Source organism: Cricetulus griseus, chromosome 2 (assembly GCF_003668045.3).
Source record: "Cricetulus griseus strain 17A/GY chromosome 2, alternate assembly CriGri-PICRH-1.0, whole genome shotgun sequence".
NCBI lineage: Eukaryota > Metazoa > Chordata > Mammalia > Rodentia > Cricetidae > Cricetulus > Cricetulus griseus.
In genome coordinates this window covers 108,690,709-108,712,395 of record NC_048595.1, presented here as the reverse complement: position 1 = coordinate 108,712,395, position 21,687 = coordinate 108,690,709, and the positions used below count along the sequence as shown (strand labels likewise).

The 21,687-nt window shown below is 36.9% G+C and overlaps 1 protein-coding gene across 3 annotated transcripts in view; it reads left to right on the top strand.

Moving 5' to 3' along the window:
* Positions 1-21,687, top strand: part of Rngtt (RNA guanylyltransferase and 5'-phosphatase) — a 209,152-nt gene that overhangs the window by 20,345 nt on the left and 167,120 nt on the right. For all 3 annotated transcript variants that reach the window (XM_027403414.1, XM_027403412.2, XM_035439935.1), the window contains exons 3-8: positions 777-880; positions 963-1,051; positions 5,009-5,084; positions 6,128-6,368; positions 11,692-11,801; positions 12,816-12,917. In XM_027403414.1, coding sequence (XP_027259215.1) covers positions 777-880; positions 963-1,051; positions 5,009-5,084; positions 6,128-6,368; positions 11,692-11,801; positions 12,816-12,917 — 722 coding nt within the window. The remainder of the gene's footprint in view (positions 1-776; positions 881-962; positions 1,052-5,008; positions 5,085-6,127; positions 6,369-11,691; positions 11,802-12,815; positions 12,918-21,687) is intronic.

Here is a 21,687-nt window from a genome sequence, read left to right as displayed (position 1 = left end):
CCCACTGAGCCACCTCCTCAGCATGGGAATTGCATATAGGAATTGCAGAGAGTCTATTTTCATTTTTTTTTTTTTTCTACCCCATCTGTGTAGCTCTGGCTGTCTTAGAACTCCATCTGTAGACCAGGCTGGCCTCAAACTCAGAGTTCTGCCTTTCTCTGAGATTAGAGGTATGTGCCACCACACTGAGCTTCTGTTTTCATTTTTTTACTGTGCTTCTTTAGAAGGAATATAGTTCTAGGCATTAGTGTATTTTTAGAAAATAGAAGAATAAATTAAATAGAAAAGGAGCACACATTTTTGCATAAATGGCTTCTTACCTACTTTAAGGCTGAGATACAGTATATTGAATAGTTAGCTATAAGTAGTAGTTGTGGTGGCTGTTTTGGACCTGAGTGATGTGTCCCTGGGGCTAGAGCTGTACTCTTTCAGAAGAATGCTATCCTGCTTCTAAGCCTCAGGTTTCTGAGGACTAGAGGTAGATACAGAAAACAGTGGCAGTGTTTGCCTTTTTGAATTCACATTGTTGACAATGGAGTTTGTTTTGCTTATATTTTCTCTCCTCCTTAGTTTAGAATTATTTTTCAGTGCCTGCTTAGCTCTTATTTCTGGAATGCTTGAATTCTTAGTTTAGAAGGTACTTTTCACTGTCAGCTACTTGGTAGCAGTGATCATGCAATCCTGCTCAGTGGAGCGAATGAGCTCTAGTCTTGTCATCTACTCATCTTGTTTGGAATAAATGTAGTAACTAGGAAATCTGCCTTCTTTTATTAAAGGTTAAAATGAGCTTGTTGGTGGATCTGACAAATACTTCAAGGTTCTATGACAGAAATGACATAGAAAAAGAAGGAATCAAGTATATCAAACTTCAGTGTAAAGGGTAAGTTGTAAGTTATTAAAATTGAAAACTTTCATTGAGGTTTGTAATCTCTTTTCCAAGCAACTTCTGTTTGTGTTCTCAGACATGGTGAATGCCCTACGACTGAGAATACCGAGACATTCATTCGCCTGTGTGAGAGGTTTAATGAAAGAAGCCCACCTGAACTTATAGGTATGCTTGACTTCCTTAAGACAGTATCCCTGCTTTCTGTTGTGGGCATTCACAAACATACAGAAGTAGTAAGTAAAATAAGACTTCGTATACTCAGTAATTACCATTTGCTGATGTTTTTATCTTCCCACTCATTTATTTTAAGTGTTTGATTTTGTTATTTTTAATCAATTAATAGATGTGTGTATTATATGTATATGTTTATGTGAGTGTGTGTGTTTGTGTAGGTTAAGACAGGGTCTCCCACTAGCCTGGAGCACATCAATTTGGGTAGGGTTGCTGGCCAGTGAGCAGGAGTCTGCCTGTTTCTATCCCCTGGTGCTGTGATTAGAGATGTGTGCTGATCTCAGCTTTTTATATTGGTGCTGGGGATCTGAACTCAGGTCTCATGCTTGTGTGGCAAGATATTTTCTGACTGATCTTCCTTGACCTTTTTTTGTGTATTTAAAGGAAATCATAGATGTCATGCCATTTCATTAAGAATATTTCAGTATATCTAACTGTTAAGGGATTTTGGTTTTTTTATATAATCACCATGCAATTAGTATACCAAACAGAATAGTTACAAATTCCTTAATGTTACCTAAAAATCAGTCCACTTTCAGATTTTCTCACTTAATCTAAACTTTCTTTTTAAATTTTGTTGTTTTGGGAAAGGGTGTGGAATGACCACTGGTCTCTATATGTATATACACTCACACAGAAAAAGAAAATAAAAACCTAACAATTGGATATTTCCTGTCTACTATGAAGCACACAGAGTCATCTATACAATACTCCTGTCTGAAGTGCTAGAATGCATCTAGAAATGAATTTAATTATGTTTCTAGACTAAATTCATGGGTTCTATAATAGATAAACAGTTTATAGATAGAAAGTCCATAATCTGAACATCCAAAATTTAAAATACTTTTAAGTCACAAACTTTTTGAGTATAGTTAGGACACCACAAATAGCAGAATTCCACCCCATGAAACTTTGTTTAAAAGTTTTGTTAATAGTAGTTCTACAATTTTACTTTCCAGTTAGGTTTGTATGTAACAAATTAGTTTCATATTTAGACATGAATTCAATCCCTAATAAATTTTCCAAAATTGAAAAAAAAAAAATCCAAGACCTAAACCACCTTTGCTCAAGCACTTTTTATAAACTGTTATTAATACCATGGGAAAACAAGCAGAGGACTTTAGAATATAGAATACTTTTACAAGAAAATGACTTTTGTCTAAGAAACTTTTAATGGCTTGAAAAAAGAAACTAGAGAGACAAGATACAACAATAAAATTCCATATGTGAATGTTGTTAGATTGTGTTGGCCTGAGTATAACTATGATCTTCTATAATACCTTCCCAGATTTGGGAGGCAGAAACAGGGAGCTTCCTATGACTGAGGTTAGCCTGGTCTATATAGCAAATTCTAGGGCAGCCAAGTCTACATAAAGAGACCCTGTCTCAAAAGAAAACAACAACAACAAAAAATTGAATATAAGTATAGATCAGTTGTCAGGCTTGTCTAGAAAGCCTTTTTACCTACTGATCTGCTGAGCCATCTTACTGGCCTCCAGAGGATTTTGAGGAACTTCATTTGGCATTACCTTCTTGCTATCCCATGCTCTAGCTACAAATGGATTGATTGATAGTTTGTGCTATCTGCTTTTTGATTACTGTATTTACATTTGAACATATTCTTACTATCTGTACTTTCTTTGTATCTTTGTTTATGAGGATTGTTCATGTAAAAGATTTTATTTTTAATATTAATGAATATTATGCTATAAAGGTGGAAATATTTGATTTGGCTCAACTAATAGTCATTTTCAAAACTGTCATTTTAAGTAACAAAAACACTTTTGTAAAGAAATCTTACATGTAGAAACGAGATGAAAATGATATTTACCTTATTCAGTTTTTGAGATAGGCTCTTTTTAGCCCATGCTGGCTTGGAACTCAGGATCTTTCAGCTTCTACCTCCTGAGGGCTGTGTTCATGAGAATGTACCACAATGCTGGAAGTTGAACTCAGGGCCTAAATATTCTACCTTAGTTGTTATTCAAATATTTTTAACATTGTGTGTTTATGTGTGAATGTGAGTGTGTGTGTGAATGTCTGGGTGCACATCTGCATAGCAGGTATGTGGGGGTTCAGAGGGCAGTTTACAGGAGTTGGTTCTCTCCTTCTACCATGCAGATTCTGGGTATTAAACTCAGGTTGTGAGGCTTTATGGCAAGTACCTTTACCTTCTCACTTCATATATATATATATATATCATATATATATATATATATATATTTTAAATTAGGATGTAGCTTTATGTTCTAGGCTGGTCTCACCAAACTTTAGCTTCACTCTTCTAAATAATGGGATTTCTTGTGTGGGGTACCACACTTGGTTTCTGTGAGAGTTCATTCTGAGTCTGCAGGAGACTAGCAGCAATATTAGTTAGTAAAGCCATAGAACTCTTAATTTTTTCCTTTTATATTTTTGAGACAGTGTTTTTCTGTGCATCCTTGGCTGTCCTGGAACTTGTTCTGTAGACTAGGCTGCCTTCGAACTCAAGAGATCCGCCTGCTTCTGCCTCCGGAGTGCTGTGCAGTGGTCAGGCTTTAATTACTATTTCCAAACTCTCTGTTGTTTTTCGCTTTGAGACAGGGTCTTACTATGTAGCCCAGACTGGCATTACTCTTGGACTAATCTTTCTGCTTCAGGCTTTTCAATACTGGAATGAAAATAGGGATGAAAAAGCTTAAAACGGTTAAAATGATCCCTTCCACTTCTCTCCTTCCCTCCATCCCTCCCATAGCCTAGCTTTGCCTTAACTTGCTGTATAGCTGTAGGTGACCTTGAACTTCTGATCATCCTCCTTATATTTCCTAAGTGCTTTGATTCCAGGGTGTATCACCATGCCCAGGGAAATGATCTTGAATATATTGTGAAAGAGGGTTTAAGAAAAATAAATTTATTTTCTTCAGGTGTTTCTTTCTTGTAAAAATTCATTTTAAAATAGTATAAGCCCCATGTGAAGGTACACTCAGTTGGTTTATAAAGCACTTCAAAATAATACAGGTTTACTATATTGAGTCAGTCCATTATCTGCAGCTGTCTTAGTCAGTGTCCTATTACTGTGAAGAGACACCATGACCATTGACAACTCTTATAAAGGAAAGCATCTAATTGGGGCTGGCTTACAGTTTCAGAGATTTAGTCCATTGTCATGGCAGGGAGTGTAGTGGCATGCAGGCAGACGTGGTACTAGAGAGATAACTGAGAGTTCTGCATCTGGAATGGCAGGCAGCAGGAAGAGAGAGACACTGGGCCTGGCTTGACCTTCTGAAACCTCAAAGCCCATCCCCAGTGACACACTTCCTCCAACAAGGTCACTTCTATTGCAACAAGGCCATGTGTCCATATCCTTTCAAATAATGCCGCTCCCTATGAGCCTATGGGGACCAGTTTTATTCAAACCACTACAGCTGCCAATCACTTTAGTTGATTACAGTCAACTACTGTTAATCCCCAGATGATTTTATATCCCATATGGTTTTTTTGGTCTGAATTTTGACTTTCTTTCCCAATACAGTTTGACTATCTTTCATGTTGATCATAAGGAAGGCTGGGAAAACTGGATTATAAGGTGCCTTGTTTTTGTGTGTATCCTTCTGACCTGTGTGTTTAAAACTAAAATTCTTGAAAAATTTTAATGTCAAATTTTAGACGGTAGAGTTTTAGACCAATAAACCAGTGTATTATTTTAGAATTTTTGTCTAGTGCTGTAAGTTAGAGCCTAAACAACTTAAATTAATAAGCTATTAGTTAAAGGAGTATTTTGAATTTTTAGAATGTATAAATGTGTAGTGTAACTAAGTAATTAACTGAACTGTTTGGAAAGCAGGTTGTCATTTAAAACAGAATGTGGCATTTGGAGTGGTTCAGTTTAACCCAAGCTGCTTTCTCTTCTAGGTGTTCACTGCACCCATGGCTTCAACCGGACTGGTTTCCTCATATGTGCCTTTTTGGTGGAGAAAATGGATTGGAGGTATATAGATTTATTATAGTGGAAGAAGATGTATGTGACAATTCATGGTGCTTATGAAGCCTATAAAATGGTGTACTTACTTTTCCATGTTGTTCTTGTATTTTAGAATTAGCACAGGTTGGGTCTTCCAATGTTTGTGTTTGTATTCAGCTTTGGAGATGTCTGTTGTTTTCCTTTTTAAATTTATCTTTTATAGCTGTTAATTACTAGTAAAAACATACAATGCTATATGAAGGAAGCATTTTAGGATGGCATTACCCCATTTAAATAAATCTTATCTTTATTGAACATGTTACTTGTAAAGTATATTTTTAGATTTTGAGGGATTAGAACCTAGTAATCTGGAATTCTTATGAGGATAGGATATTGCTGACTGAATTTTCTTATTACTGCTCTAGGTTCATAGTTTATATTTCTAAAACCTTATACCCAGTTGGTCCTTTTTTTTTGTAATACAGTAAGGCAAAATATGGATCTGACTGTTTTCTATTCGTTTACACTCAGTGGTTTTCTACTTTGTGTATTTTTCAGCTTTGGCCATTCAGAATACTATATACAATAACATCAGACTCATATGCCAGACTCAGCCAATGCTTCCCTCCCTCTCAAGATGTGTAATCTTGGTGACTGGGTCTGGGTCCATTGGCAGTTTCTTAAAAATCAATGTGTTTGTTTACTTTGCTGTTCACTTTTTCTTGACTGCTCTTTTATCTATGAGACCTTGACCTTCAATGTTTTATTAAGATTTCTTTTCATTGGCTATCCATGTCTGTCATAAACACAGCAATGTACTTTAGACATTTATAATATACTATATATTAGAAAATACTAAATATTATAGTGGACTATATGTTGCAGTATACCATGTGCATGTGTTTTTAGAATCAGTTTGTCATTGAGTGAAAACTTTCCTGATAAAGAAAGATTTTAGTTTGTCTATTTTATATGCCTGTTATACTTTTTGTGGTATGTTGGGTATGAGTTGTTGATAAGTCCACATAAATGGACACTAGTGAGAAAATTGCATTGATTGTTTTCCATAGCATTGAAGCAGCAGTTGCTACATTTGCCCAAGCCAGACCACCAGGAATCTATAAGGGTGATTATTTGAAGGAACTTTTTCGTCGCTATGGTGATATAGAAGAAGCACCACCACCACCTGTATTGCCCGATTGGTGTTTTGAGGATGATGATGAAGATGATGAGGATGAAGATGGGAAAAAGGACTCAGAACCGGGGTCAAGTGCTTCCTTTGGTAAAAGGAGAAAAGAACGGTTAAAACTGGTAATGTTCACAAATACTGAATATTCTTTTAAAAGTGTAATTTAATTTTAATTACATTCATTTATTTTGTATATATGCATGCTTGAATGTATGTGCCTTTGTATGGGAATGGCACAATATGCCTTTGGAGGTCAGAAGGGAACTTGTGGGAGTCAGTGTTTTTTTCATACTATGTGTGGGTCCTGGGGTCAAAGTCAGGTTGCCAGGATAACTGCAGGAGCCCTTACCTGCTGAGCCATCCTGATGTCCCCAAATACCATACCATAGTACTCTGTTTTTGTTTAAACTTAGTGTGGGATGTTCTCTCTCTCTCTCTCTCTCTCTCTCTCTCTCTCTCTCTCTCTCTCTCTGTCTGTCTGTCTCTCTTTCTGTATATCGAAGAGCATAATAGTGGTCTCTGATTTTATGAAATTAATTTTGGTTCTATGTGAAACCCATTAAGTAAGTTCTGACATCATGAACCAGATGGAGACCTCAAGTCCAGGCTCATCTCAACTCCCAATCCTCCTGTCAGAGTGTTGAGTAATATTCTTAATGCTGAGATAGATTATAGGCATTCCCCACCATGTCTCACTTTTAAAGATTAGCCAGCCAATTGGTCTTTAAAGTTTTGTCTTACAAAATTATTTATTCGTTGGATAGAGGGACTTGCCTGTTGTGGTGAGAATGTGAGGTCAAGAGCCACTTGTGGGACTTATTCTTCTTCATCCATCTTGTGCTTTCTGGGATCAAACTCAGATTGTCAGCCTTGGAAACAAGTGCCTTTACCTGCTGAGCCATTTTGCAGCCTAGCAGTCTTTCTTTTTCTTCAGAGAAAAGCTGAAGTTAAGAAATTTCATCCTTGTTTTGTTTCTTATGTAAACCAAAGAACTCCTAGATGTTAGATTGGCATTAGCTAATAAACTACTAACTGCATTTAGTATTAACAATAGACTTAGTATATTACCTAATAACCATTGAGAATGTTTCTGCAAAATAGTCATACAGGTAATGTCACTGTCCCCTGCCATAGGTGGTGTTTCTTTTGTAGTATATACAACTTAAGAAGACCTCTGCTTCCATAGTCAACTTTTCTTAATCTTCCAGGATTAAAAGTTTTAATGAAGTATTAGGAATTGGGTTGTGGCTACAACTCAGTTGGTAGAATACTTGCCAAGCACTCATGAAGCATTGGGTTTGTTTCCTAGCACTGTATAAATGGTGCATAATAATACATGCTGATTCCAGCATTCAGGAGTTCAAGGCCATCCTCTGCTATGTAGTTGTAGGCAAGGATGGGATACATGACCCTGTGTTTAATTAAAAGTGGTAGAGTGGAGTTATCTTTCCTTCAGTGACAAGAGATCTGTTGAGAGCATAGTACTCTTTTACTTGTACACAGACATACTTGGTCTAGACCAAGAGAAAGTTACAGAAGTGTGGAGGAAATGAAGTGTTGATGAAATTAGTAATTAAGGTATATTGTGGTTGGCCAGTACACACTACAACTCATGTATTAGTTGACGGTGGTTCACAAGCAAGGAGGAAAAATGCCCTGATTGTTTTATATGAATTATGTAGCTGTTACTTTAGTTTTTTTTTTTTTTTTCTTTAAATTCTTAGTTGGAAAACCTTTGTGTTTACACATTTCCATCTTGAAGACTGTAAGGCCATCCACAAGTGTAAATTGCTTTAAAAGAGAAATATTTTCAAAAGTAACTTATTCTCAGGCTAGTGAGATGACTCAGTGTTTATACAGAGCATAAGGTCTGGAGTTCTGTTCCCAGAACTATATAAAAAAGCCAGGCAGACAAACATTCATGTACAATTTAAAAGTGGGACTTAGCAGATAAGGGCACTTACTATTATCATATACACTCAGGTTCAATTCCTAGCATCCACACGGCAAAGCTCATAACTGTAATTCTAGTTCAAGTGACTGATGTGTGGACATGCAGACAAGCACCCATACATATGACAAAAAATCTACTTCTCCCCCATTTCTCTTCAGAAGAAAGCAAGCCTCCTAGGGATACTCACTGAATAAGGTATAACAAAATACAATAAAACTAGGCACAGACCTACATATCAAGGCTGGATGAGGCAACCCAGTAGGAGGAAGAGGGTACCAAGAGCAGAGACATCTCCACTCCCCCTGTAGGAGACCACCACCACCACCACCACCACCATAACATATATGCAGAGTGCCTATCACAGACCCATGCAAGCTCCATAATTGCTGCTTCCATTTCTGGGAGCTCCTATGAACTCTAATTAGTTGATTCAGTGGACTTTATATAGGTATGTTCTTTGTATTCCTGACTCTTCTCCAAGACTTTTACCATGAAGAGGTGTTGGATGTTGTTGAAGGCTTTTTCTTCGTCTAATGAAATGATCATGTGGTTTGTTTTTTTTTCCCTTTCAGTTTATTATATGGTGGATTACATTGACTGATTTTTTTCATGTTGAACCATCCCTGAATCCCTGGGATGAAGCCTACTTTGTCATGTGCATAATCTTTTTGCTCTGTTCTTGTTTTTTTTTTTTTTTTTTTTTTTTTTTCCAGACAGGGTTTCTCTGTGTAGCTTTGGAGCCTATCCTGGCACTCGCTCTGGAGACCAGGCTGGCCTCGAACTCACAGAGATCTGCCTGCCTCTGCCTCCTGAGTGCTGGGATTCAAGGCATGCGCCACCAACGCCCGGCGGTTTTCAAGTATTTCATTGAGTATTTTTGCATCTATGTTTATAAAGGAAATTGGTTTGTAGTTCTCTTTGTTGATTTTTTGTGTGGTTTGGGTATCAGGTGCCTGTTGCCTCATAAAAGGAATTGGGCAATGTTCCTTCTATTTTTAGTTTTTAGAATAATTTGAGGGGTACTGGTGTTAACTCTTCCTTTAAAGTCTAGTAGAATTCTGCACTAAAACCATCAGGCCTGGACTCTTTTTTTAGTTTGGAGACTTTTAATGACTTTTTAGATTTTCTAATTTTGTGGGATACAGGTTTTTAAAGTATGCCCTTATGATTCTCTGGATTTCCTTGGTGTCTGTTGTTATGTCCCCTTTTTCATTTTTCTGATTGTTAATTTCGGATATTCATGTGCACATTCACCCACACCTGTGGAGGTTAGAGGACAACTTGGAGTTGGGTCTGTTCTTCCATCCCACCCTGAGTATCAGGCTCATATTTTTAGGCTCAGTAGAAAGGGCCTTTATACCCTGAGCCATCTTACATGGCTGGCTTGCTCTTTATGATACATTTTTTTTTATTTTTAAAGATTTGATTTATTTATTATGTATACAGTCTTCTGCCTGCAGGCCAGCAGAGGGCACTGGATCTCATTCAAGGTGGTTGTGAGCCACCATGTAGTTGCTGGGAATTGAACTCAGGACCTCTGGAATAACAGTCAGTGCTCTCAACCACTAAGCCATCTCTCCAGCCCTATGATACATTTTTGTAAGGAAATTGAAATAGGTAGATAACTTAGTTTACAGTCATGTCCCACCATGTCTTAACTTTTCAAATACAGTTTTTAAAAGCAACATTAATCTTGAGCATATATCCTTAATACATTTTTGAAAATAATATTAGATTTTAATAGTTACTGATTTGCTCAATGAGATATAACTTAAAGGTTTGTTTGTTTGTTTATTTTCCATGCCTGTACAGTGGAAAGAACTTTAAAAGTTACATCAAGGGACTTGTTAGAGTGCTTGCTTAGCATTTGTAATTTCTTTCCTTTCTTTTTTTTAAGCAGATTTGGGATTTTGTTTGTTTGCTTGTTTTTTTTTTTTAAGATTTATTTATTTATTACATATACAACATTCTGTCTACATGTACACCTGCAGGCCAGAAGAGTGTACCAGATCATTACAGATGGTTGTGAGCCATCACGTGGTTGCTGGTAATTGGAACTGAGGACCTTTGGAAGAGCAGCCAATGCTTTTTAACTGCTAAGCTATCTCTCCAGCCCCCAGATTTGGGATTTTATTAAAAACATTTTTAATATTGACTTTAAGCATGCTGGTTAAGAAAAGAGGGGCTTTCAGGTATAGGGCACAGCTGGGCATATTTAAGATAATAGTTTATAGGGATATTGACATCACTTGGGTATTCTTAGTCACTATTACAAGTTTTAGAGATTTGCTTTCAGAATGTATTTTCATTATTTAGTATTTAGTAATAGAAATGGCCTTAGTTTTAAAGTGTTGTTTAAATAGGCTGTCAATACATAGCCTAGCTGGCCTCAAACTTATTGTGTAGCCTAAGCTGTCCTTGAACTTGCAGGTTTCCTCCCTTGGCTTCCATAATGCTGGAATGATAGTCATGTATCACCAAAGCTGACATTAGAAGTGCATTTTCATTTTTAAGATTTATTATTTTATGAGTATTTTGCTTGTATGTATGCATGTGTACCACCTGTGTGTCTGGTGCCCATGGGTGTATAAAAAGTGTGTTGGATCATCTGGGACTGGGATTCCAGATAGTTGTGAGCTGCCATGTTCAGCTCAGAATTGAACCAGGGTTCTTCTACAAGAGCAGCAAGTGTTCTTAACCACTGAGCCTCTCTTCAGCCCCCTAGATGTGTTTTGAAACAGCAGTTTTGTTGTTCAGTCAAGGTAATGGTATTGGTCATCTTTTATCCTTAGGTCATGGGATCCCTACATTGTCATTATTTTAAGGCAGTCAGAGTTGAAGATTTATTAGATGACTATACATATTAATTCTGAGTTTCAGGCAGAATGTAGGAGTGCTATCTGCTGGAAAGACTTAGGACTCCTGTGGACCTGACAGTGATGTATATGTGGATGAACTCTGAATGTTTTTCTTCTTCTTCCCAAGTGGATTGCTTGCCAGATCTTGGCCAGAAGGTTGACCTTTCCAAATTGTAGACCTGGTTTTTTTTATTCTTTAATGACATTATCAGCTAGAGTTGTTGTGTAGATTTTACTTGAAAGTGATGCCAGAAGCTCTCTGATGGGCCTGAAACTAATTTAGTATACACTTAGACTAATGTTTTGGTTTTAAAAAGTGTAAAAAAAAAAAGTACATAAAATTCTATAGAATTTCCTGGAGTATACCTTTCCTTTTCTTTGACTTTCAGACAGGATCTGCTATATAGCCTACCGTGGCCTCAGAATCATAATCTTTTTACCTAAGCCCCCTGACTGGTGGGTTATATAGATGTTATTAGTACAGCAGGTAGAACATATCATTTCTGTTTAATATGAGTTTTCTTAGGTTTGTGAGAATAAACTAATTCGTTTATTTGTAAATACATTTGTCCTTTAATTATATATATGTGTGTGTATTTATTATTATCATTTTATCCTCTCTTTTCTTTAAAGGGTGCTATTTTCTTGGAAGGTATAACTGTTAAAGGTGTAACTCAAGTAACAACTCAACCAAAGTTAGGAGAGGTCCAGCAGAAATGTCATCAGTTCTGTGGCTGGGAAGGGTAAGGAATATTTTCAAATTTTAAGTAAAATTTATTCTTTGTGTAACACTTAAAATTGATAAAGACATTAACTTGGCTTTTTTTGTTTGTTTCTTAAAGTTAGTGTATACATTGAGTGCTTAAGAGGATGTCAGGCGTTTCTTAAGGTAATCTGTGACAGTTAAGTTGAACCAGGATCAGATGACTCACATTGTCCTCAAGAATACATTATTGTTGTCACCAGAGTTGTTTTCTTTGATCTCTTTGTTTCTGCTGTTGCTGGTTAATGTTTGACTGGTCTTACCAGTGGAGGAGAACAGAGGAAGACTCCCAGTGTCTTCTGCCTCCACTGTGCATGTGTAGGCTGAGTGCTCACAAATTCCCCACAGTGCATGATGTAAATAATAAAGCAGGTGTGTTTTATATATTTATACTTAAGGGAAGACTTGAATTTTAACTTAGTTACCTTAACAATACTGGACCCCAGGATCCTGCTGTTTCCACTTCTCCCTGCCCAGTATTGGGATTATAGCACATGCTGCTAGGCTTGGTTTTTTACATGGGTACTAGGGACCCCAGAGTAGGCCCTCATACATAGGAAGCATTTTAGCCACTGAGCTCTCTTTTCAGTCCTGCATAGCATTTTTAAATTAGCCCAGTATTTATATTATAGCAGTGACAGTTTAGTATCTTGTAAACTTGTATTCTAAAATGTCAAGAGAGTGATATATTTTGTTTTGTTTTGATACAGGGTCTCACTATGTAGCTCTGGCTATAGACCAGCTTGGCTTCAAACTCACAGAGATCCACCTGCCTCTACTCTGAGTGCTGAGATTAAAGTAATGCGCCACTATTCCTGGCTGAGAGTGATAGTCTTTGTTAGAGTTTTTGTGCCAGCTGGTTCTGTTCCATTTGAAATTAATCTCATGATAGGAAGAACATTGTGATCAACATGTGAACCATTTGAGATTGGCTTAACACAAAGATAGCATTATATGGGTTGTAGCCATGACAGAGTAATGTTTTTTCTTTAAGGTCTGGGTTCCCTGGAGCACAACCTGTTTCCATGGACAAGCAAAATATTAGACTTCTAGAGCAGAAGCCATATAAAGTAAGCTGGAAAGCAGATGGTACTCGGTAAGTTTAACTAATCAAAACAATTACACAGATAACTATAATGCTTAAAGAATATTACATTGTTAGGGAAAGCGTACAGTGCTCAGGGTGTGAGTTTCTGATTTGAACAGCAAAATAAATGTGTTTCAGAAAGTATATAGCTTTCATCTAAGCTATGTAAAGTTTTAGTTCATTCTTCTGAATTTTGGTTTCAGAATTCTATTAGTTTTTATGAAAAAGTTTATTCCTTTTAATTTTTTGAGACAAAATTTTACTTTGTAGCCTGGGCTAGCCTGGTGAACCTGTAGCAATCCTCTGCTCACCCAAGTGCTGGGATCATACTTGGCATATACTGAATGTATAGAAAGAGCATGCGATCCTCTTATCTCTGTCTCCTGCGTATGGGGATTATAGACATGTACCGCTGTGCCCACATTTGGGATCTCTTTTTATTGCCCTTATTTCATAATTTAGTTGCCAGTTGTATCTTCCCTTATTCCAGTTTTCTTATTTAAATGTACTTCAGTAAAACTTAATTTTGGGGTCAGGGATGTAGTTCAGTTCGTTCAGTGCCTGCCAAGCATGTTGTAGGCCCTGAGTTCAGTCTCTGGCACTGAATAAAACTGGGAAATAGTGGTTTAAGCCTATAATCCCAGCATTTGGGAGATGGTGACTAGAGGCTCAGAAGCTCAAGACCAGCATGAGGTACAGGAGGAGATCCTGCTACAAACAAACCAACTTACTTTATTTACAAAGTAGTAGGCCACCTTTTTCTTTTGGATCATAGTTTGTAAAACCTATAACTGAATACATTCTTCTTAAAAGTCTTGGCTGGGCTGGAACTTACTATGTAGACCAGGCTAACCTTGAACTTGTAGCCATTCTCCTACCTCTGTCTTTCCATTTCTGGGATTATGAATGTGACCCACTGCACATTCTTGATAAGATTCTTTTAAATTAAAAAATTACTTGATTTTATGTGTATGGTGTTATCTTGGTTAAGTTTCTGTTACTGTGATAAAACATCCATGACCAAAAGCAGCTTGCGGAGGAGTTTCTTTTTTTCTTTTTTGTAGAGTAGCATGAAAGGGAATCAGGACAGGAACTCATGCAGGGCAAGAACTGAAGTGGAATCTATTGAGGAGTGCTGCTCATTTGCTTGCTCCTCCTTATGGCTTTGGTGATATCTTGCTTGTACAAATAAAGCCTGTCTGAAGGTCAGAGAATGGAGCTTGCCACTAGCTAACCATAGACAGACTTTTCTGTGAACCAGGATAACCTGGGCAGTCTTGTTTTGGCAGTTTGCTGTCACTCTTTGGTGTCCTGTTTGTCCAGTTTGGACAACATACTGTCAGCAGTTGAGGCAAGGGCACTTTCTTGCCACAAAGAAAGTAAACTCCATGTGGAGTTTTCTTGATGCCCATCTTCCTCTCTGATGTAATTCATGTTGCCAGAAGCAGTTGTGTCTCATTGTAATGAAAAACCCTAATAAACAATTTGATGCCATATTCTGTAGGTCTTTGAGAGGTTTTGAAGAATACCTATCCATTTGAAGTATATCTCTTTATATCTAGAAAACCTAACTAACATAAGTTTTGACTATTATAGGTAACTGTCTATGATCTGTATTTAAAAGAGTGTATAAACTTGTCTGTCAGATATGCTAGGCCTGTAGGTCAAAGATGGATGCCCCAGTGTTGCTGAAGAACCTTGCTGGACTGTCCAGACAGCCAGCTGTTTCTGTCATTTCTCACATTGCACAATTCCCATTTACTCAGTTAATATTATTTCCTTCTCGGGCCTCTTAAGGAGTTGAAGACTAGATAATATAGTTGTAGTTTTCCTTGTTTACCAGAGTCATTAAAGAAACTCACTATAGATGTGTTAAGTCTAATAGGTTTGAAAGACATTAAAAGATAATTTGATAATGCAAATTAGAATAGAAAGTACATTAGGTACAAGACTTTGAACTCATCAAGAAAGAATAGATAATGGAGTTTTTCTCTGAATTTGTCTAATGCTAATGAATTAGACATTGTTGATGTACTTATTGCTTGTATATATTGTATATAGTTATTCTACTTATTGTATATGGTTTTTCTTATATTAGTTATAACTCTAAATTTTAGATAAAAAAGGGGGATATGTGGTGATATTTTGCTTGTACAGATAAAACCTGTCTGAAGGTCCGAGAATGGAGCTTATCACTAGCTAACCATATATGGCTTGCTCTGCCTTGTTGTATCATCTAGGACCACTTGCCCAGGAATGGCACTGCCCACAGTGAGCTGGACCCTTCAGCGTCCATTATTAACCAAGAAATGCCCCACAGGCTTGTGCACAGGAGAATTTGATGAAGGCATTTTTTCAATTATGATTCCTCTTAGATAACTCTAGCTATTTCAGATGGGCAAAAAAACTAACCAGAACATAATGTGCTTCTTTATGGAGACCGAGTCATAGTTTATGTTCTATATGTACCAAATTTTGGTTATTTATCACTCAGAGAATACAGGAGTTGTTTCCATGTCTTGGCTATTGTGAATAATGCCACTGTAAACATGGACATGCTTACTTTTTAACTTTTATGAATACCTTAGGAAGTGAAAACTTTTGGTGAGGAAACTATAAAGAAATAGCATTTATTTAGTTTTTATTATTTTTGGTGCATATGTATATATGCATGTTTATGTATATGTGGGTGTATTTGTATGGGTGGGTGTGGATTTATGTATGTCAATTCACACATCAAGGCCAGAGGTCAACCTTGATATGTTCCTCAGGAACACTGTGCATCTCCTCTGAAACAGGATCTCTCAGTGGCCTGCAGCTCACCAATTAGGCTTGAATGGCTGGCCTTTTTACATAGGTACTGGGGATTGAATTTAGGTCCATGCTTGCAAGGTGGGCACTTAACCAGCTCAGCCTTTTCCACAATCCCTCAAAAAAAAAAATTGTTTTAAGGTTTATTTTGAGATAGAGTCTTAATATGTAGCCTTGGCTGGCCCAGAACTTGCTATATAGACCAGGTTGGCATCAAATGCATAGATTCCTCCCTGCCTCTGAATCCTGAGTTCTTGTATTAAAGGTGTGTACTGCCACACCTGGCTTATTTATTTATTTATTTACTCATTCATTCATTCATTCATTCATTCTCTGTCTCTCTCTCTCTCTCTAGGGGTGGGGGTGGGGGTGGGGGTGGACTCTGAAGACACTATGCCCAGCGGAGAGTCAATACAGGGGAGGCAAGAAGGAAAGCCAGTTTAGTAGCTGGCCACACCCACCCACCCACCCACACCCCCCTTGCCTTTTGAAGAGACAACTCTGTATTGGACATTTCTGGTTTCCTTAATGCTTATCTGTGAGCACAAGGACCTACATTCCACCTACATATGGGTATGTGCAAGTAAGTATAGATTCAAACAGGGCCAGATGTGTTGGATTCCTGAAGCTGGAATCACAGGCTATTGTAAGTTGCTTGATGAGGGTTCTAGAAACTGGACTCGGTATCTATGCAAGAACAAAAGGTCTTTTAATCTTCAGATGGTTTTAAAATTGGGTGGTTTAGAGCAGATTTTTATCTTTATTGTATACTTCATTGTTGTTATTTGCTGTCATTTGTTCATGAGGTAGGATGGAGGAGTCTAGAATCTGATGCTGGGTCCTGTCCTTAGGTGTGTGGGGTTTTTGTTTTGTGTGTGTGTGTGTGTGTGAGAGAGAGAGAGAGAGAGAGAGAGAGAGAGAGAGAGAGAGAGAGAGAGAGAGAGAGAGAATGTTTATTTTTATGCTTTGTAGAAGTCTAAATTTTTTCTGGTTGAAGGAATTTTCTTGAAATAGAAGCATCTGTAATCTTGAAAATGATTTCTGTTGATAGAAGAAGACATTTGAGAATGCTTTGAAATTTAGCTGTTTACTGTAGGCATCTTAAGTTCTTCATCATTTGTAAATTAACTAAAGTTGAAACAAAAGTTACTTTTTTGTCTAATTACTTTTCCTTAGACAAAGTTTACCAAGATGTAGTAGGACACTTGTAGTATAAACAACATGTGAAGTAAGTAAAATTGGAATATTGGCAAATTGTCCAACTGCTGCTATTTAATATAGTCTTCTATTTACTATACAATTTGTTCTAAGATAAGAAATTGGCTAGAAAGAATTGATATTTCTTTGCAGTTAATTATAATTGCAATGGACTTTGCAATTATAATTAAATAGTACATGTTGTCTGTTTAATCACTTATTGCATGCAAATCATCCTATAATAGAATGAAGCTGATAGCTTGTCGTGAATTTCAGATCACATCTGTTTCATGACTAAAAATGTTATTTGAAGATCAGTGGAAAGCTAATTCTTGTATTTTGTTGTGTGTGTAGACTCAATATATCAAAATTAAAACACCTGTAGAATTGAGTATTTTAGTAATGTTCAATGAAAACTTGCATAGTTTTTGCAGAATATAAGGTATTTGTCAGTGACTGTTAATAGCAGCAATAAGAAATGGTTGGGTTGGAGAGATGAGAGATGGCTCATTAAACAAGCATGAAGACCTGAGTTTGGATCCTAGCACCCAGGTAAAAAGGTGGGTGTGGTTGAAAAACACCTGTAACTTCAGCTTGTGGAGTGGGGCCAGAGACAGGAGGACTGTAGGGCTTGCTGGTTGCTAGCCCAGCTCCAGGTTCAATGAGAGATCCTGCCTGTTTTAAGGGAGACAGAGTGATAAAGCAAGACACTCATATCCTCTTCTGGAACACGCACACATGCTTGCACGAATGCACGTGCAGGTATTAGACTGTGGTGTTAGTGTATTGTGTATGTTTTCTTGTGAAAATGAAGACCTTAATGTGAATTTTGAAGTTTTAGGAGTTTAAATGATGGATTTCTCTACCAGTGGCTGTTGCTTTACGGTGCTGAAATGTTGTGTGTGTAGGTAAACACAGTAGTCATAGGTTTGAATTTAAACTCATTTGTTGGATTATGTTGTTTTATCAGTTTTTTTTTTTTTGTGGAAATATCTGAAACAAGATTTTGAATTACCTTGGTTTCTTTTCCTGTATTTCCTTAATTTTAAATTGTATTTTATAGAATTTTAGCTTAAGTAGTGATTAGATTACCAAATTAGTTTATGGATTTTACCTAATTCTCAAGATAGCTAAATTACCTACTTTGTATATCTGTCACAAAGATAGTGAACTTCCTATAGTTGCACTGTTAATTAAACACTAGAAGTTTATAAAACATTATATTGGATACTTTAAAAACTCTTAGGAAAAGTATGATTTTATGAGATGAAGAGTTATTTCCCGTGGAGGTTAGGAACTCTGTTATCTACAGGAGATAAAACTTAGTACTTGTAATTTTGTTTGATCGCAGATATTGCTAGCTTTGGTTCATGAATGGAACTAAGTAAAGGAGATGAGGAGGAAAGAATTTAAAAAACATAAAATGTGTGGGGGCTGGGGTAGGGTGGTGGTATATGACTAATATCCTCCTAGTACTTGGGAGGCAGAGGCAGGCCTCCTGGCCAGCCTGGTCTACAGAGCGAGTTCCAAGACAGCCAAGGATGTTAATACAGAGAAAACCAAAACCAACCAAACAAAAAAAGTGCTAAAGTTTCAGTTTATTTTAAAAGTTGGGAAGAATCTAAAAGAGAACATGGGTATAGATTTTTTTTTTTTTTAACCAAAAGAGGTGATCAGGGATGGGTTTTATTGAACACGGAGCTAGTGAGAGACACAGAGGCCCAGTGTGCATACATCCCATGGGGAAGAAAGGAAGGTGGAAGCTGGGAAATCAGTTGGTTTTGTATTATTTTTAGAACAAAATGTGAGAAGGGTGTTGTTGAGTAATAGGCAGGTCTGACTAACTTCTGTCAGGAAAGTTTCAGAATTGTCTTTTGTGCAATGACTCTAAGCTTTGCATTTTCTTTTAAGATGTGTGCAAGTTTACTGGGATTAGAAGTGAATAGAAAGAAAGCAGTGGTTAGGTAATGGAGTCTTGTGAGGGAAAAGACCCACAGGGAAGGTTAACTCAGCTTAGCCTCATGCACTTGTCTCTGCAAAGGATGAGATGTAGGTGTCTTGCCTCTTGGTATGAGGTTATTCTATATAAATAGCTAGTATTATGCAACCCTTGGTATTGAGGATATGCTGGGGACATAACACTGGTGTTATGTCATAGGCACATTTAATTTCCACTCAGCTGAAGAGAGTTGGGGAAAAAGACAAACCCATAAAGCTAATATGGGATGGGGGGGACAAGTATACTTAGTAGCAGTTTCGATGGTACAAATCAGTTTTGACTAATTTATCTAAAAAAGTATGTTGGAAGCCTCTTGGGAGAAATAGTGATTTTATTTTTTAAGATTTATTTACTTATTTGATGCATGAGTGCTATATCTGCATGTACAGAAGAGGGCATCAGATCCCACTACAGATGGTTGTGAGCCACTATGTGTTTGATGGGAATTGAACTCAGGACCACTGGAAGAGCAGCTGGTGCTCTTAACTGCTTCCATCTCTCTAGCCCCAGAAGTAATCTTAAGCTATTGTCTTTTGACAACTTTATTTTCAGTCCTGTTCTCCCTCTCAGAAGTTCTAGCTCCTGGGTGGGGAATAATGGAATGCCACTAGCTTCAGCTCTTAATACTTTGATTTGTTTGATGGAGATATATTACTAGTTTAGTTCATGACTGGAACTAAGTAAAGGAGATGAGGAATAAAAAATGTGTACAATATGCTTAAAGTTTCAGTTCATTTTAAAAGTTGTGAAGAATCTAAAAAAGTTTGGGTAAAAGAGGACATGGTAGAGTTTTATAAAAGAGGTGATCAGGGATGGAGTTTTCATGTTAATGGTTGTTTTTATGTTTTAAAGTAGTGGAATACTATGCCTTTCTGTGGATGTGCTGAATTTATTTAGTCTATTTGTTCAGTGATAGATATTGAGCTTTCATTAGTACAAAATAGTGTGATGAACCTCCTTGTACATAGCCTTGCTTGAGCATTTATTGAGTGTCCTGTGCATATTTAAATAGACCTGGTCTATAAAGAATAAGTAAGAGACAGATCTTTGCTTTCAAAGCCTAACATAAATATTTTGAAATGTAAATTTATCAGAGTTGTGAATTGGTGATATGATAATCAGCATTATTGCAAATTAAGACTTTAATATGCAATTGCTTGCAACTTTGTCAGTCCTCTGTACTTCCTAATTTTTACTAATGCATATTTTGGGGATTTTACTTGACCATATAATCTCAGTGATGGAAAAGATAAACTGGATTGTTTCTAGGTCAGCTGGAAAGCTTACGTTTACGGTAAAACATTCAATCATTATGGCTTTTCTATATTACTGTGTTTACCTTTATAGAAGGAAAATTGCAAGTCTAGATTTGGTGATTCATGTTTGTGGTCCCAACTCTGGGCTGGGGAGGCTTCCTAGGGCTTTTCAGTGTGGGAATCTTAGCCTGAGCTCAGCCTGGGCTACATAGCGAGGTCTGTAAAAAACAAACAACAAAAAGCATGACAGGAAAAGAAAAGGTTTCAGTAAAAATTTTCATCTTAATGAGAGTACATATGGACATGAATAATTCTGAATACTAAATTTGCAATTGAGATAATTTCCTAGAGAGAAATTATATTACATTAGCGGTTCATGGTTGGTGAAAGTAGATCTGTAGTTAGGTACTGAGCCAGTATCTAGCAATGTGTGAGGTAGTTGTCTCTTTCAAAAATAATACTTTCATGGTCTTGGGTGTGATGTGAGAATACTTTTTACAGTCTTTAACCTTTTTTGATACTGATTCTCAGGCTATAAAACTGAGGCTGGCTTGGAACTCCAGAATCTCCTGCTCCTGCAATACCTCTGAGAGCTGGTACTACATATCACTACGCCTTACCTGTGATTTAAAATTGTCCAATATGTATGCATATCTTGACTTTCTAAGAGAATGATACAGTGTTTTCCTAATTTGTTTTTCTGTTAAATACCTTCGACCTTAAAGATGGTAGATTGTGTATTCTCTATAGCATATTTGTAGACATAGTCATAATTGCTTTTTATTTGACATTTTCTTTTGGAACATAGTCTAGAACATTTCTTATTTCTTTCAAGAAGCCTAATTTCTTCATATATACTTGGAATTACTACATTTAAGAAGCATATGAAAGAGACCCTTGAGTATTAGGTATTCCTATTGCTTTTAAGCTTGCTGGATTAGTATTTGGTTCTTCTCTCCAGAGACTAAAGCTGATTTTTTTCTTTGTGAAACTGAGTTTCTGCCCTTTTCATTTATTAGGGCTGTGGCTCTTTCTATATGTAAAAAGGTCGTGAACAATCTGTCTCAGAGTTAGCTGGAATAATTATTTTAGGAACAGCCAGGCATACCATGCTAGCCCTCAGATAGAAGCTCCTTGGATGTTCACTGCCGCTCTTTTTCTTATTGTTTTGTGTTCTTCTTGCACTTCAATCATTTTCCTATTTCTCTTTTCCTTTACTAAACACATACAGTAAATAAATTGTGTTAACTTCCATCTATTCATTTAATGTCTCCTCTCTCCTGATTTTAGTTTGCTTCCCCTCCATCTTTTATTTGTTGCTGATACACTATATTCTTTGGGTAGGTGGTTGGATGGGTCATTGTTTTGCTCCATTTTCAGTGTTATGTCTTGAATGTTCTTCCACATCCGTATCCCCTGGAAACCACTCTGTAACCAAAATTGACTTTAAACTTCTGATCATCTTGCTTCCTTCCATTTCCCATGTGCTCGGATTACAAGCCCCTGCCACCATTCT